The 12,721-nt window shown below is 43.3% G+C and overlaps 1 protein-coding gene across 6 annotated transcripts in view; it reads right to left on the bottom strand.

Moving 5' to 3' along the window:
* glud1b (glutamate dehydrogenase 1b) overlaps window positions 1-576 on the bottom strand; it is an 81,153-nt gene extending 80,577 nt beyond the window's left edge. For 2 of the 6 annotated variants that reach the window (XR_007448202.1, XR_007448201.1), the window contains exon 1: window positions 25-576. Coding sequence is in view for 4 of the 6 variants with exons in the window: in XM_049564108.1 (XP_049420065.1) it covers window positions 25-421 (397 nt within the window). In the remaining 2 variants the exon portion in view is untranslated. The remainder of the gene's footprint in view (window positions 1-24) is intronic. The other 4 variants (XM_049564108.1, XM_049564109.1, XM_049564107.1 and 1 more) reach the window with 2 other exon arrangements.
* Between the last annotated feature and the right edge of the window lie 12,145 nt (window positions 577-12,721).

Raw genomic sequence — 12,721 nt, 5'->3', positions numbered from 1 at the left:
AGGGCGGTTTGGCTCAATTCTTACCCCCTTTGCAGGGTGTCCGGTGCTGGCTGTGCTGGGCGCGGTACCCCTCCACCACCTCCCACTCTCCGTTATCCCTCTTGATGGGGAAAGACACGCTCAGGACGTGATTACATGGCTTGATGATGCGCAGGATGCCCCGCACACGGTTCCTCTTCTGCTCGGGGGTCTCCCTGGTCCTCAGATCCTCCACCAGCTTGTCCTCCACGATGCTGACGCCGCGGTCGAAGAAGCCCTCGACCATCTTGAAGAAGTTGGGGTCGTCGGGCTGGTCCGCCGCGTCGGCATAGCGACGGACCCTCATCAGGGACGAGGTAGCCGGGAGAGCGGAGTCAACGCACCCCGAGGCCAGGGCACTACCCGCAGAGCGGCTCAGCAGCTCCCCGAAATACCGATACATGACTGAAACTAGCTAACCGTGTGGACGAACAAACAAAAAGGCAACTAAACAACAAGGACAATGGGGGGGTGACGACAGGAGAGGGGGTAGAATGAGCGACACAGCAGCTCCTCACCGTGTCCCGTCCTCTGGCCGAGTGGGAAATGGCATTCCGTGTCCGTTTGCTTTAAAAGGCAGCACGAGCCAAGGAGGGCAGCGGGGACCAACAGGGGCGCGCGCCCGTGCAAAGCAACTGACAGCGCGCGTTCCCGAGTTTGCGCCAATGAGAGACAGTGATAACAAAATAATAATAATAATAATGAATAAGTCAAATGATATAAACCAACCCTTTCACCATGAATTAGGCATACGTCATTAAAAAGGGAGCAGATGGTTCAAAGGGATTAGTTGTGGCGAGCCTTAAATTTTGTGAAGAAAAAGTTTGTGAAGAGAAGTGGGGAAAGTACTGGCCCAAATAATATTACAATATGATAAATATGTATATATTAGACTATAATAGAGTGTCAACAGACAGGAACGATTTACTAAAGAGGATATCCTTCTAATAATTCCATAGGATTTCATAATTTTCTAGCACACCAGTTCAATATGGTTTTTCCATGTAAGGCCTTCATCAACAGTAACTCCTAAAAATTTAGCATATGAGACCTGTTTAATTTCTATGTCATTGATAAATAATTTAGAGTCTTGTTATGCCTGAAAATCATATAATTTGATTTCTTGACATTTAAGGAAAGCCTATTCATCTGAAACCATCTTGAGGTTTGTGCAAGTATAGAATTAGCATCTTTTATCAGGGAACCAAAGTCAGAATGCAAAAACACTATGTTTGTATCATCAGCAAAAATAATAGGCAGAGCGGTATGAAACTGCAAAGCAAAATCATTTATAAAAATAAGAAAAAGAGGGGCGTTGGTAGCGTAGTGGATAGTGCCGGCGCCCCATGTACAGAGGCATTGCGTCGCTGCAGTGGCAGCGGGCTCGAAACCAGCTCGTGGCCCTTTGCTGCATGTCAGTCCCCACTCTCTCTCTGTCTCCCCATTTCACTCTCTGTCCTGTCAATAAAGGCAAAAAGCCCATAAAAATAATCTTAAAAAAATAAGAAAAAGAAGCAGCCCAAGGATAGACCCTTGTGGTACTCCATAAGATAGCTCAGTTCTACTGGAGTTCATACCCTCAATACAAACATATTGCTGCCTATTGCTGAGATAATCTTTCAGCCAATGAATCACAACATCCTGGAAGCCATAATGAATAAGTTTGGATGATAGGATACTGTGATCCACTGTATCAAAGGCTTTGGATGAATCTAGAAAAATGCAAATTGCAAACTTAGTATAATTTAATGCTTCATGTATTTTATCAATAAGTTGGAGGGGGCGCCATATAGGTTGAATGATTTTTTCAAAATCCATATTGGTGCTTATACAGTATGTTGTTATCATTGAGATGCTTTATCACTCTTGGAGAAGCAGGGTAGAATTAATATAGGACGGTAATTATTGAAAACACAAGGATCTCCTTCTTTGAGAAGTGGCACGACCTTGGCTACTTTCAAGTCATTCGGGACTACGACAGTTTTCAAAGACACGGCAAGTACATGCATTAATGGCATGATGGTTGAAAATGCTACTTCCTTGAGAAGCTTGGCCCTTTTATTCGTAGTAAAAACCCTAGTTAAGTCCCTAACTGTTATCGGCCTGCCTTTCAACAAAGCCAGGCTAGCTGTTTCTCCTTGAGGCATACTAAATGCGTTTGTGACAGTTATATTGTACAGATTTTTATTGTATTTTTCCATATATTAATGTAGTTTTTCTATTCTACATTCATGGTTATTGACTATTGCAGTGCTTTGCTTTCATTTTTATTTCCTCTCTGTTGCATGCACCAAACATCAGGGTGAATTCCTTGTACTTAAAAATCTACCTTGCAATAACCTTTATTCTGATTCTGATAAAACATTAACATTACGATCTAGACAGGTGGCTAAATTTCCCTACAACACTACAACAGCACAACCAACCCCCTTTTAATAAACAATACATTTTGGTTTCATATAGGGTAATGTAACAGGAGGACATGAAGGTGGCATTACCTTCTCAACAATATTTAAACCAAATACATAAAATATACATATATGTTTAGGTGAACGACAAGCACTTTAAATCAAATAAATGTTACATTAAATATATCAATACTTCATTAAGCAGGAACGTAAGCTGGTGGGTATGTAAGTGCATCAGCTTGGTCATTCATTACCTTTTGTACAGTGACCACAGTGTCACAGTTTTGTACTTTGTGGTTTGATCAAAGGATCCCTGCGAGGCCTGCTGTCATCAGCAGTTCCCGGATCTGTCCAGTGAGTGCAATAGATGTGGGAAATAAGGCCCTATTGTGTTTGCACCAGTCATTAACCACCCTCACAGGCAGCAGCAATTAATGAGGGGGTAGATCTGGTGATGTAGTTTGTGACTAACAGCACTAATAGTTGAAAGTTTCCACTGAGAATATTCATCTTGGCCTCAGTAAGAAAATGATTTACAGCCACGCTGATGTTTCTGTGAGGCAGCACAAACTGAATACTAACATTAGCATGCTGACATGTCTGCAGTGACAATGCTAACACGCTCAGCAGGTGTAATGTTTACCGCAATACATTAGATACTCTTGGTAAATGGACCTGCATTTATATAGCACCTTTCTAGTCATCAGCAGTTTACACTATGAGTCACATTCACACACACACACACACACTGGTGGCTGAGGCTACATACAGGGCGCCACCTGCTACTCAGTTCACACTCACACAGCGATGGACGCATCATCAGGAGCAATTTAGGGTTCAGTATCTTGCTCAAGGATACTTTGACGTACAGGCTGGAGGAGCCGGAGATCGAACCGCTGGTCTTGTGATTGGTGGACGACCTGCTCTACCTCTGAGCCACAGCGGGACACAAGCATTCAGACGCCTGACCATTACCCAAACAGGGACTGTAATGGCATTGTATTCAAATACATATACTTTGATACAGAGTTAGTCCCCCTTTTGCAGCTATAACAGCTTCCGCTCTTCTTGGAAAGCTTTCTACAAGACTTTGGAGTGTTTCTGTGGGAATTAGTGCCCATTCATTCTGTAGAGCATTTCTGAGCTCAGGCACTGATGTTGGACGAAACGGCGTGGCTTGCAATCTCCATTCCAGTTCATCCCAAAGGTGCTTGATGGGATTTAGGTCAATGCGGGTCAGTCAAGTTCTTCCACACCGAAGTCCTTGCTTTGCGCACTGGGGCACAGTCATGTTGGTACAGAAAAGGGCCTTCCCCAAACTGTTGCCACAAAGTTGGAAGCATGGCATTGTCCAAAATGTCTTGGTGTGCTGAAGCATTAAGACCATCCCTCACTGGAGACAAGGAGCTCATAGCCCAAACCCTGAAGAAACAACCCCATACCATTATCTCCCCTCCGCCAAACTTCACAGTTGTAGTCAGGCAGGTGACGTTCTCCCAGCTTCCGCCAAATCTCGCTCATCTGACTGCCAAACAGAGAGGCGTGATTCGTCACTCCACTGAACGTGTTTCCACTGCTCCACAGTCCAGTGTTGGTGTGCTTTACACCACTCAGCCAGCAATGGCACCACCATCCACGGGTTGCTCGAGATGAGCACAGGGGCAAGGTATCATAGGTCCCACCTATGGATCAGCCAATCAGCAGAGCTTTTTAGCCACAATAGCAGCAAGGCTCCGAGTGGGTTTGCCAGTCCACCGCTTTGATCCAGACTGAAATAGCTCAACAATTGGTTGGATTTGTATAAAACTATGTAGACACTTTTGGTCCAGAAACAACCCTTCTGACTTTGTCGATACCCTGCCTTTAATGTGTAGCGTTACCATGAGGTTGAAATATCTGCAAAACTTTCTCACTGACCTCAACTGTAATTTGTGTTTATTAGCAAATAAGCACTCTAAAGCCTCGTTTCCACTGAGCAGTACGATTCAGTTCAGTCGGGTTAACGTTTATACTTTCGTACAACGTACAAGTTAACGTTCCACTTTAAAAGTCACCGGCAGTCGGCCCAGTGAATTATTTTCTCAGACTCCAGCTGCTGTGAGAGGCAGCAAAACATCCTTTCATTTTATAGTTACAGTTTACTAATAAAACTCTCCACAGTATGAACAGTGGTTACATGAGCCTCAAAACCAGCCACAACTCAGCCCTGAGCAGAGTGACCGTCCTCTATTGACCAATCAACAGACTGCAGTGTTCACAGCTCCACCTTTTAGTACCAGATCTGTGTGCTAGGTACCCCAACAGAGGGGGGACCAAAAATGGGGACGGTACAGAACGGTTCCATTGGTACCATCCACAACTTTTCACAATGGAAACAGAAAAAAAAAGCGTACTGAACTGTATCGTACTGCTCAGTGGAAACGGGACTTAACAGTATATGTGCCATAGCTGACACACCATTCAAGTATTTGTTGAGGATTTTTCACTCAAATCTCATTCAGTGAAGTTTAATGCTTTGCTAGTGGCTTTTAGCGACTTTTGAAGCTTGTGCTAGCTACTTTCGTATGAGAAGATTTCCTCTTTTAATATGGCTTTGTTGTGCATCCTCATTCTCGGAACCCATCGGCTGTATTCAGCGTCTGACTTCCAGCAGATGGCGATACAGCCTCTGGGGGCAGACCCCCAATTTTTTGGCATTCCGGTTTGATTTGGGCGGAGGAGGTGAATTTCCGTTTCCAACTTCCATTTATATATAAGTAAATATGCTGAACCATTGCGATAGATTCAGAGTTTGCAGTGAGGCCAATTATGTTCCGCCTCGGTAGTTCACTACACGGAGCGTTTAACCTGGCAACAACTGCAGCCGGCTCAAACGTGATTGGTCAATATCACGCACAACACTGAACTTGAACCATTGACAACTTTTTGTGCTTGTTATATTTTTATGGCATCTGCTCCTATTGTCTGAGAATAGCTAAGATAGCGTGGCTCTTATGCAACACTGCATTTATTGCACGTTCATATAATTTCACATATACATGTAGCCTAATGTATGCGTGCGAATATTATCTACCACTTTACGTAGGACAGGGAGAGAATCTTAGTGCTGAGCTCGTCTGAATGAAGGCCCTGACCTGGGCTTACAACTGTGGACTCTGCACGGGAGATAAGATTAGATCATGCCCCCGGGTGCAGGTACAAATACACGCTCGTATGCTCAGACAGCGGCACAAACACATGATTACACAATATGAATTATGTCTCAATTAGGTTTTTTTTAATATGTGTAAAATATATAAGTAAGTACACAGAGGTTTGGTGTGGTTGAGCTGTAAATCTGTATGTTCTGAACATCCAGCGTCGTCACTGGGATGTCAGCTGAATAAAGTAATCAATAGTAATGGTGCACCGCAACTGGCACAAAGTCAAGGCAAGGTTTCACTATTGCTCATGCAATAATGGTAGTCCTTATCTGTCCATTGTTCTATCTGTGCACTGAGGAGCCATAGAGCTATATTATCTCTTAAAAGCTGATATCCTGATATGAGACTGCACAGTTTTTACTTTCTACGATATAATATCTAAATATTGATATGCCCGTTGCCAAAAAATCTGTGTGAGGTTCTTAAACTGGATCTCAAGCAGGCACACACAAGGTCCAGCTGAAGAAGTTTGAGCGGTGAACTCTGCACCAGAGGTCACTTCCATTCAACTCTGTCTTTTTCCGCTTTTATTCCACAATAAAACCGTGACCAATAAAAGACAATTAATAATCAAACGTGATCGTACTTTTGGTTGTACGCACACAATCTCTCCTAATCAAATCTTTCGCCCTATCGCCCGCCTCTCTGTGTGTTTTCCTCTCTGCACCGACACACACTGATTTATCATGGCGGTGTTTCAATGGGTGAGCACTGTCAAGTTATTGGCTGACAGCCTGACAACACCCACCCGACCATAGAGTTGTGACTGGGGGAGGAGAGGAGGGTACAAGGAGAGGGAATGGGGGTTGGTGTAAACAAGGGTTCAGTCGGGTCACATGGTGCCCTTTGGAGGAGCAGAGGCCGTCTTCCTCTGTGTGTTTTGTGCCTGAGTGTGCTCCTTTCTTTGAAAATTAAACCCTCAACCCCACACCATGACGTCCTCTAACTCTTATCTCTGCTTTGTCGTGCCTCAGACTCGGTCATACTGGAGCAATCAGGTTTCTGAGACAACAGACAAGGACACGGATTCCCTCAACAACTGCAGGGGTCACCTTGAAAGCCGGCATGATGATCACAACCAAAGAGATCATGTCTGTTCAGCAAACTGATCCAACTTGTTGACAAAGATTTCCTGGAGAAACTTTGTCCTTGAACACAGAGGACAAAATGCGGTGTCATAAGTGTTTGTTTTTTTTCATTTTCTTTGGCAAAGTAAAGACTCCAAATCAGCTGTGACTTCATGGAAGTAAATTTAGATGTTTGACGGGGTTGGATGAAAAGATCTTTGATAGCTGACTTGTCTTTTTCAATTTTTTACTTTAAGCATGGAGAGACAGTGGGGAGTTAACCATTAAGCAAAGAATTGACTCACAACACAGACTTATTTATTGGAGGGACTTGTAACTAGATAAATTAAGGAAATAACAGCAGATTAAAAAGGTCAAAGAGATAAGGAATGAAGTAACATAGAATAAAAAACTAAATAATTAAATTAAAAACAATGGAATAAATATTCAGTATTTTTACTGGTTCTTACCTTGTCTGTTTGCTTTGGAGACAAAGAGACCACTATGGGTGATTTGGCTCTCAGTAAAAACCTCCTCAACATCTAAATCTTACGTTATCAGAGAAAAAGGTGAGCACACATTAGCAGACATGGGCCTGCCTGTCTCCAACGTGCCAAACTGCGAATGAGAGACACTGATTTGTAACATGAAACTGCTTTATTCTGCTGTTTTTCCGGGTTTAATGTCTTGGTCTGTTTGTTCTGGAGACAAGGAGACCTCTGCAGATATTTTAGCTCCTGGTAAAAACCTCCTGAACAATGAACACTGAAGGAACCCTAACCTGGAGAAGTTTCAGCTGGTTGCAATATGCAGTTCTCACCAATAGATGCCCCTAGTCTGTCTGTCTGTCTGTCTGAGTATCTATCTATCTGTCTATCTATCTGTCTATCTGTCCGTCTGTCTGAGTATCTATCTATCTATCTATCTATCTATCTATCTATCTATCTATCTATCTATCTGTCTGTCTGTCTGTCTGTCTGTCTGTCTGTCTGTCTGTGTATCTATCTGTCTGTCTGTCTGTCTGTGTATCTATCTGTCTGTCTGTCTGTCTGTGTATCTATCTGTCTGTCTGTCTGTCTGTCTGTCTATCTATCTATCTATCTATCTATCTATCTATCTATCTGTCTGTCTGTCTGTCTGTCTGTCTGTCTGTGTATCTATCTGTCTGTCTGTCTGTCTGTCTATCTATCTATCTATCTATCTATCTATCTATCTATCTATCTATCTATCTATCTATCTATCTATCTATCTATCTGTCTATCTATCTATCTGTCTGTCTGTGTATCTATCTGTCTGTCTGTCTGCCTGTCTGTCTGTCTATCTATCTATCTATCTATCTGTCTATCTATCTGTCTGTCTGTCTGTTTGTCTGTCTGTGTATCTATCTGTCTGTCTCTGTCTGTCTGTCTGTCTGTCTATCTATCTATCTATCTATCTATCTATCTATCTATCTATCTATCTATCTATCTATCTGTCTGTCTGTCTGTCTGTCTGTCTGTCTGTCTGTCTGTCTATCTATCTATCTGTCTGTCTGTCTGAGTATCTATCTATCTATCTGTCTGTCTGAGTATGTATCTATCTATCTATCTATCTATCTATCTATCTATCTATCTGTCTGTCTGTCTGAGTATCTATCTATCTATCTATCTATCTGTCTGTCTGTCTGTCTATCTATCTATCTATCTATCTATCTATCTATCTATCTATCTGTCTGTCTATCTATCTATCTATCTATCTATCTATCTATCTATCTATCTATCTGTCTGTCTGTCTGAGTATCTATCTATCTATCTATCTATCTATCTATTTATCTATCTATCTATCTGTCTGCCTGTCTGTTTGAACATTTCACTTACTTTCATTTCAGTCAGGAGAGACCTGTTTTGAATGAAAAATGTGGAAAGTCTTTGGTGATGAGACCCCATGGAGACGGTATGATTTAAGGAGGGTGATGAATCCATATAGGGTCTAGACGCTGGTGGTGGTAGAGGTGGTGAAGATGAGATGAGATGAGAGGCAGATGGAGAAGTGCTGATGATCTAGAGGAATGAGCCTTTGTTGAGCTCGTCCTGGACTCTGGGACGGGGTGGAGGAAGGCGCAACAATTCTGCCTAAAAAGGCTCTGAACTGGTAAAAACATTGAATTAAACAGTTTCAAGTTAAAAAACATTGTATTTTTACGATGCTGCTTGTCGCGGAGGGGCTTCTAACTATGGTGGTCAAAGCGAAAACACAAATGGCCCTATCTGGAGCCAGTGTTTGGTTTGTCCATCCTGGGCTACTGTAGAAACATGTCGAGGCAACATAGCGGACACCAATGACAAGGACCTGCTCCCTATGTAGACAGAAACAGCTCATTCTGGGTTGACAGAAACACAACAATTCTTATTTTCAGGGGATAATACACTAAAGAAAGCATACTTATTATATTATAACAAATTCTGATCATTTTTGCTTTTACGTTAAATGTGCTCTCTGAAATATCTGTGAAATAAAGCATGTGTTTGGGTATTTCCTTGGGAATATACAGAAAAATCCTGAGCAGAGGATTTTCAGCCCATACAGTGGCTGCCTGTTGGACATAGAGTATATGACACTGTTCTTTGTAACAATATGGCCGCCTTGCAGGAGATTCTCACAGTTTTGTTTCACTGACAACAGTTCAACACTAGATGGAGCAACAGTCTTTGCCTACATGCTGCAGTGTGACTGCATCAGTGTGAGGGGGAGAATACAAATATCTACAGCTGTCGAGCAAAACATCATCAAAACATACAGCAGTGCCGTTGATTGGATGATCCATGAAAACTGTGACTGTAAGAATCTGCACATTTCTGAACGAAGACAAATTAAAGGGTCAGTTCACCAAAATTACAAAAATAATATTTTCTCACTAAGTTCTTGTGCCATACAGATAGACAAGAATGGAAACACAGCAATTCTTATTTTCAGGTGATTATCCAATAAAAAAGTATACTCATATACCATATACCATTTCTGCTAACATCGCACTAAATCCCTCGCTCTGGACCTTAAAATAACACAGTTTAGGTCCGCAAAGATGCACTTGTTCAGGAACTGCAGAGGAGGATGGGGTAATTTAAAGCAAGCCATCCGGTCCCTGTGTGACCAAAGTCGGCATAAAGTCAAACACATTCTCGGTGGGTGTTGGCCTCTGCCAAGGTTGTCCCTCGTCACTGATCCTGTTTGTGATTTTCATTGACAGGATCTAAAGGCACAGCCAGCGGAGGAAGGGGTCCAGTTTGGGAACCTCAGAATCGCATCTTTGCTTTTCGCAGATGATGTGTTTCTGTTGGCTTCATCATACCGTGACCTCCAGCATGCTCTGGGGCGGTTTGGAGCCGAGTGTGAAGCGGTCGGGATGAGAGTCCAAATCTGAGGCCATGGTTCTCTGTTGGAAAGCGGTGGATTGCCCCTTCTGGTTGGTGGAGAGTTACTGCCCCAAGTGAAGGAGTTCAAGTATCTCGGGGTCTTGTTCATGTGTGAGGGTAGAATGGAGCATGAGATGGATCAGTGGTTTGATGAGGCTTCTGCAGCGACGCAGGCGCTGCACTGGTCCGTCAAGGTGAAGCTTTCGATTTACTGGTCCATCTACGTCCCAACCCTCACCTATGGTCATGAGTTCTGGGTGGTGACCAAAAGAATGAGATCACGGATATAGCTCGGACATTTGGAGAGAGCTCGGAGTAGAGCCGCTGCTCCTTCACATCCAAAGGGGTCAGTTGAGGTGGTTTGGGCATCTGATCAGGATGCCTCCTGGCACATTCCAGGCACATAACACTGGTAGGAGGCCTTGGGGCGGACCCAGGACACGACGGAGGGATTATTTATCTCATCTGGCCTGGGAACGCCTTGGGGTCCCCCAGAAGGAGCTGGAAAGTGTTGCTGGGGAGAGGGACGTCTGGGGTGCTTTGCTCAGCCTGCTGCCCCTGTGACCCAGCCCTGGATAAGCCGCTGAAACTGGATGGATAGACTCAGTATCTACTCACCCCTGTGTTGATGTGAGGGTGGGTGAAGATCTCCAGTTCACAAATCACTCCTGGAGTTTCCGCTGAAAACAGCGCTGCAGTCAAATCCAGTACAAATGAAGTGAATTGTGACCAGTTTAAAAATGTAAAAAAAAAAAACACAAAAAAAACCCACAAAATGTCTCCACACTGCTCGTGTGGTGTAATCCAAATGAAAATTTGACCATGTTTTTAGCCTAAAAGTCAGCTGTAGCCTCTCAGACCTTAGCTGCATGCATGTTCGTGAGCACACGCCTGAGGCACGTGTGAGAAGCGTTTTACTGTTGTTGATTGACAAGGTTCTAACTTAGATTTTTTTATATACTATACTATAGTTACAACTTTAACAAAGCATCTTCATTTATAATGCCATATTTTGGATGTAATATCCTTATTTGCAAAGTAACTTGTCACTGTAGCTATCAGTAAGTAAATGTAGTGCAGTAAGTTGTACAATATATTTCTCTCTGTGATGAGGTAGAAGTGAAACGTAGGATGAAACGGAATTACTCAAGCAAAGTACCTCAAGCTTAAGTAAATGTATGTTGTTACACTCACCAGCCACTTTATTAGGTACACCTGTTGAACTGCTCATCAACACATTTAACTAATCAGCCAATCACGTGGCAGCATCTCAACACATTTAGGCATGTAGACATGGTCAAGACGACCTGCTGGAGTTCAAATGGAGCATCAGAATGAGGAAGAAAGGTGATTTAAGTGACTTTGAACGTGGCATGGTTGTTGATGCCAGATGGGCTGGTCTGAGTATTTACTGGGATTTTCACACACAACCATCTCTAGGGTTTACAGAGGATGGTCCCAAGAAGAGAAAATATCCAGTGACCTTGTTGATGCCAGAGGTCAGAGGAGAATGGCCAGACTGGTTCAAGATGATAGAAAGGCAACAGTAACTCAAATAACCACTGGTTACAACCAAGGTCTGCAGAAGACCATCTCTGAACCAACAACACGTCCAACCTTGAAGCAGATGGGCTACAGCAGCAGAAGACCACACCAGGTGCCACTCCTGTCAGCTAACAACAGGAAACTGAGGCTACAGTTCACACAGGCTCACCAAAACTGGACAATAGAAGATTGGAAAAACGTTGCCTGGTCTGATGAGTCTGGATTTCTGCTGCCACATTCAGATGGTAGGGTCAGAATTTGGTGTAAACAACACGAAAGCATAGATCCATCCTGCCTTGTATCAACGGTTCAGGCTGCTGCTGGTGTAATGGTGAGGGGGAGATTTTCTCGGCACACTTTGGGCCCCTTAGTACCAACTGAGCATGGTTTAAACACCACAGCCTACCTGAGTGTTGTTGCTGACCGTGTCCATCCCTTTATGACCACAGTGTACCCATCTTCTGATGGCTACTTCCAGCAGGATAACGCACCATGTCACAAAGCTCAAATCATCTCAAACTGGTTTCTTGAACATGACAATGAGTTCACTGTACTCCAATGACCTCCACAGTCACCAGATCTCAGTCCAATAGAGCACCTTTGGGATGTGGTGGAACGGGAGATTCACATCATGGATGTGCAGCCGACAAATCTGCAGCAACTGTGTGATGTCATCATGTCAATATGGACCAAAATCTCTGAGGAATGTTTCAGCACCTCGATGAATCTATGCCGCCATGAATTAAGACAGTTCTTAAGGCAAAAGGGGTCCAACCTGGTACTAGCAAGGTGTACCTAATAAAGTGGACACTGAGTATATTTTGTAAAGCAGATTCTAACTACACACTAAAATAAAATATAGTTATAGCTGCTGTGCAGCGATGGGTTGGTTCCGGGCATTTTTAGGCAATTCTGAGCAACAAGCAGAAGAATTGGAAGACATTTAGGAATTTAGCAACACAATCTACCTTTTGCATCAGCTGAGGCTTGAACTCACAACCTCTGAGACTAAGAACCAATTTCTATCTCACTGAGTTAATTAGTCAGTGACAATTCATGTGTAGCTTCACAAACTGACTAAGCCAAAT

The sequence above is a fragment of the Epinephelus fuscoguttatus genome, linkage group LG20, assembly GCF_011397635.1.
Source record: "Epinephelus fuscoguttatus linkage group LG20, E.fuscoguttatus.final_Chr_v1".
NCBI lineage: Eukaryota > Metazoa > Chordata > Actinopteri > Perciformes > Serranidae > Epinephelus > Epinephelus fuscoguttatus.
Note: the sequence above shows the minus strand (reverse complement) of the source record. Positions and strands in the feature narration are given on the sequence as shown.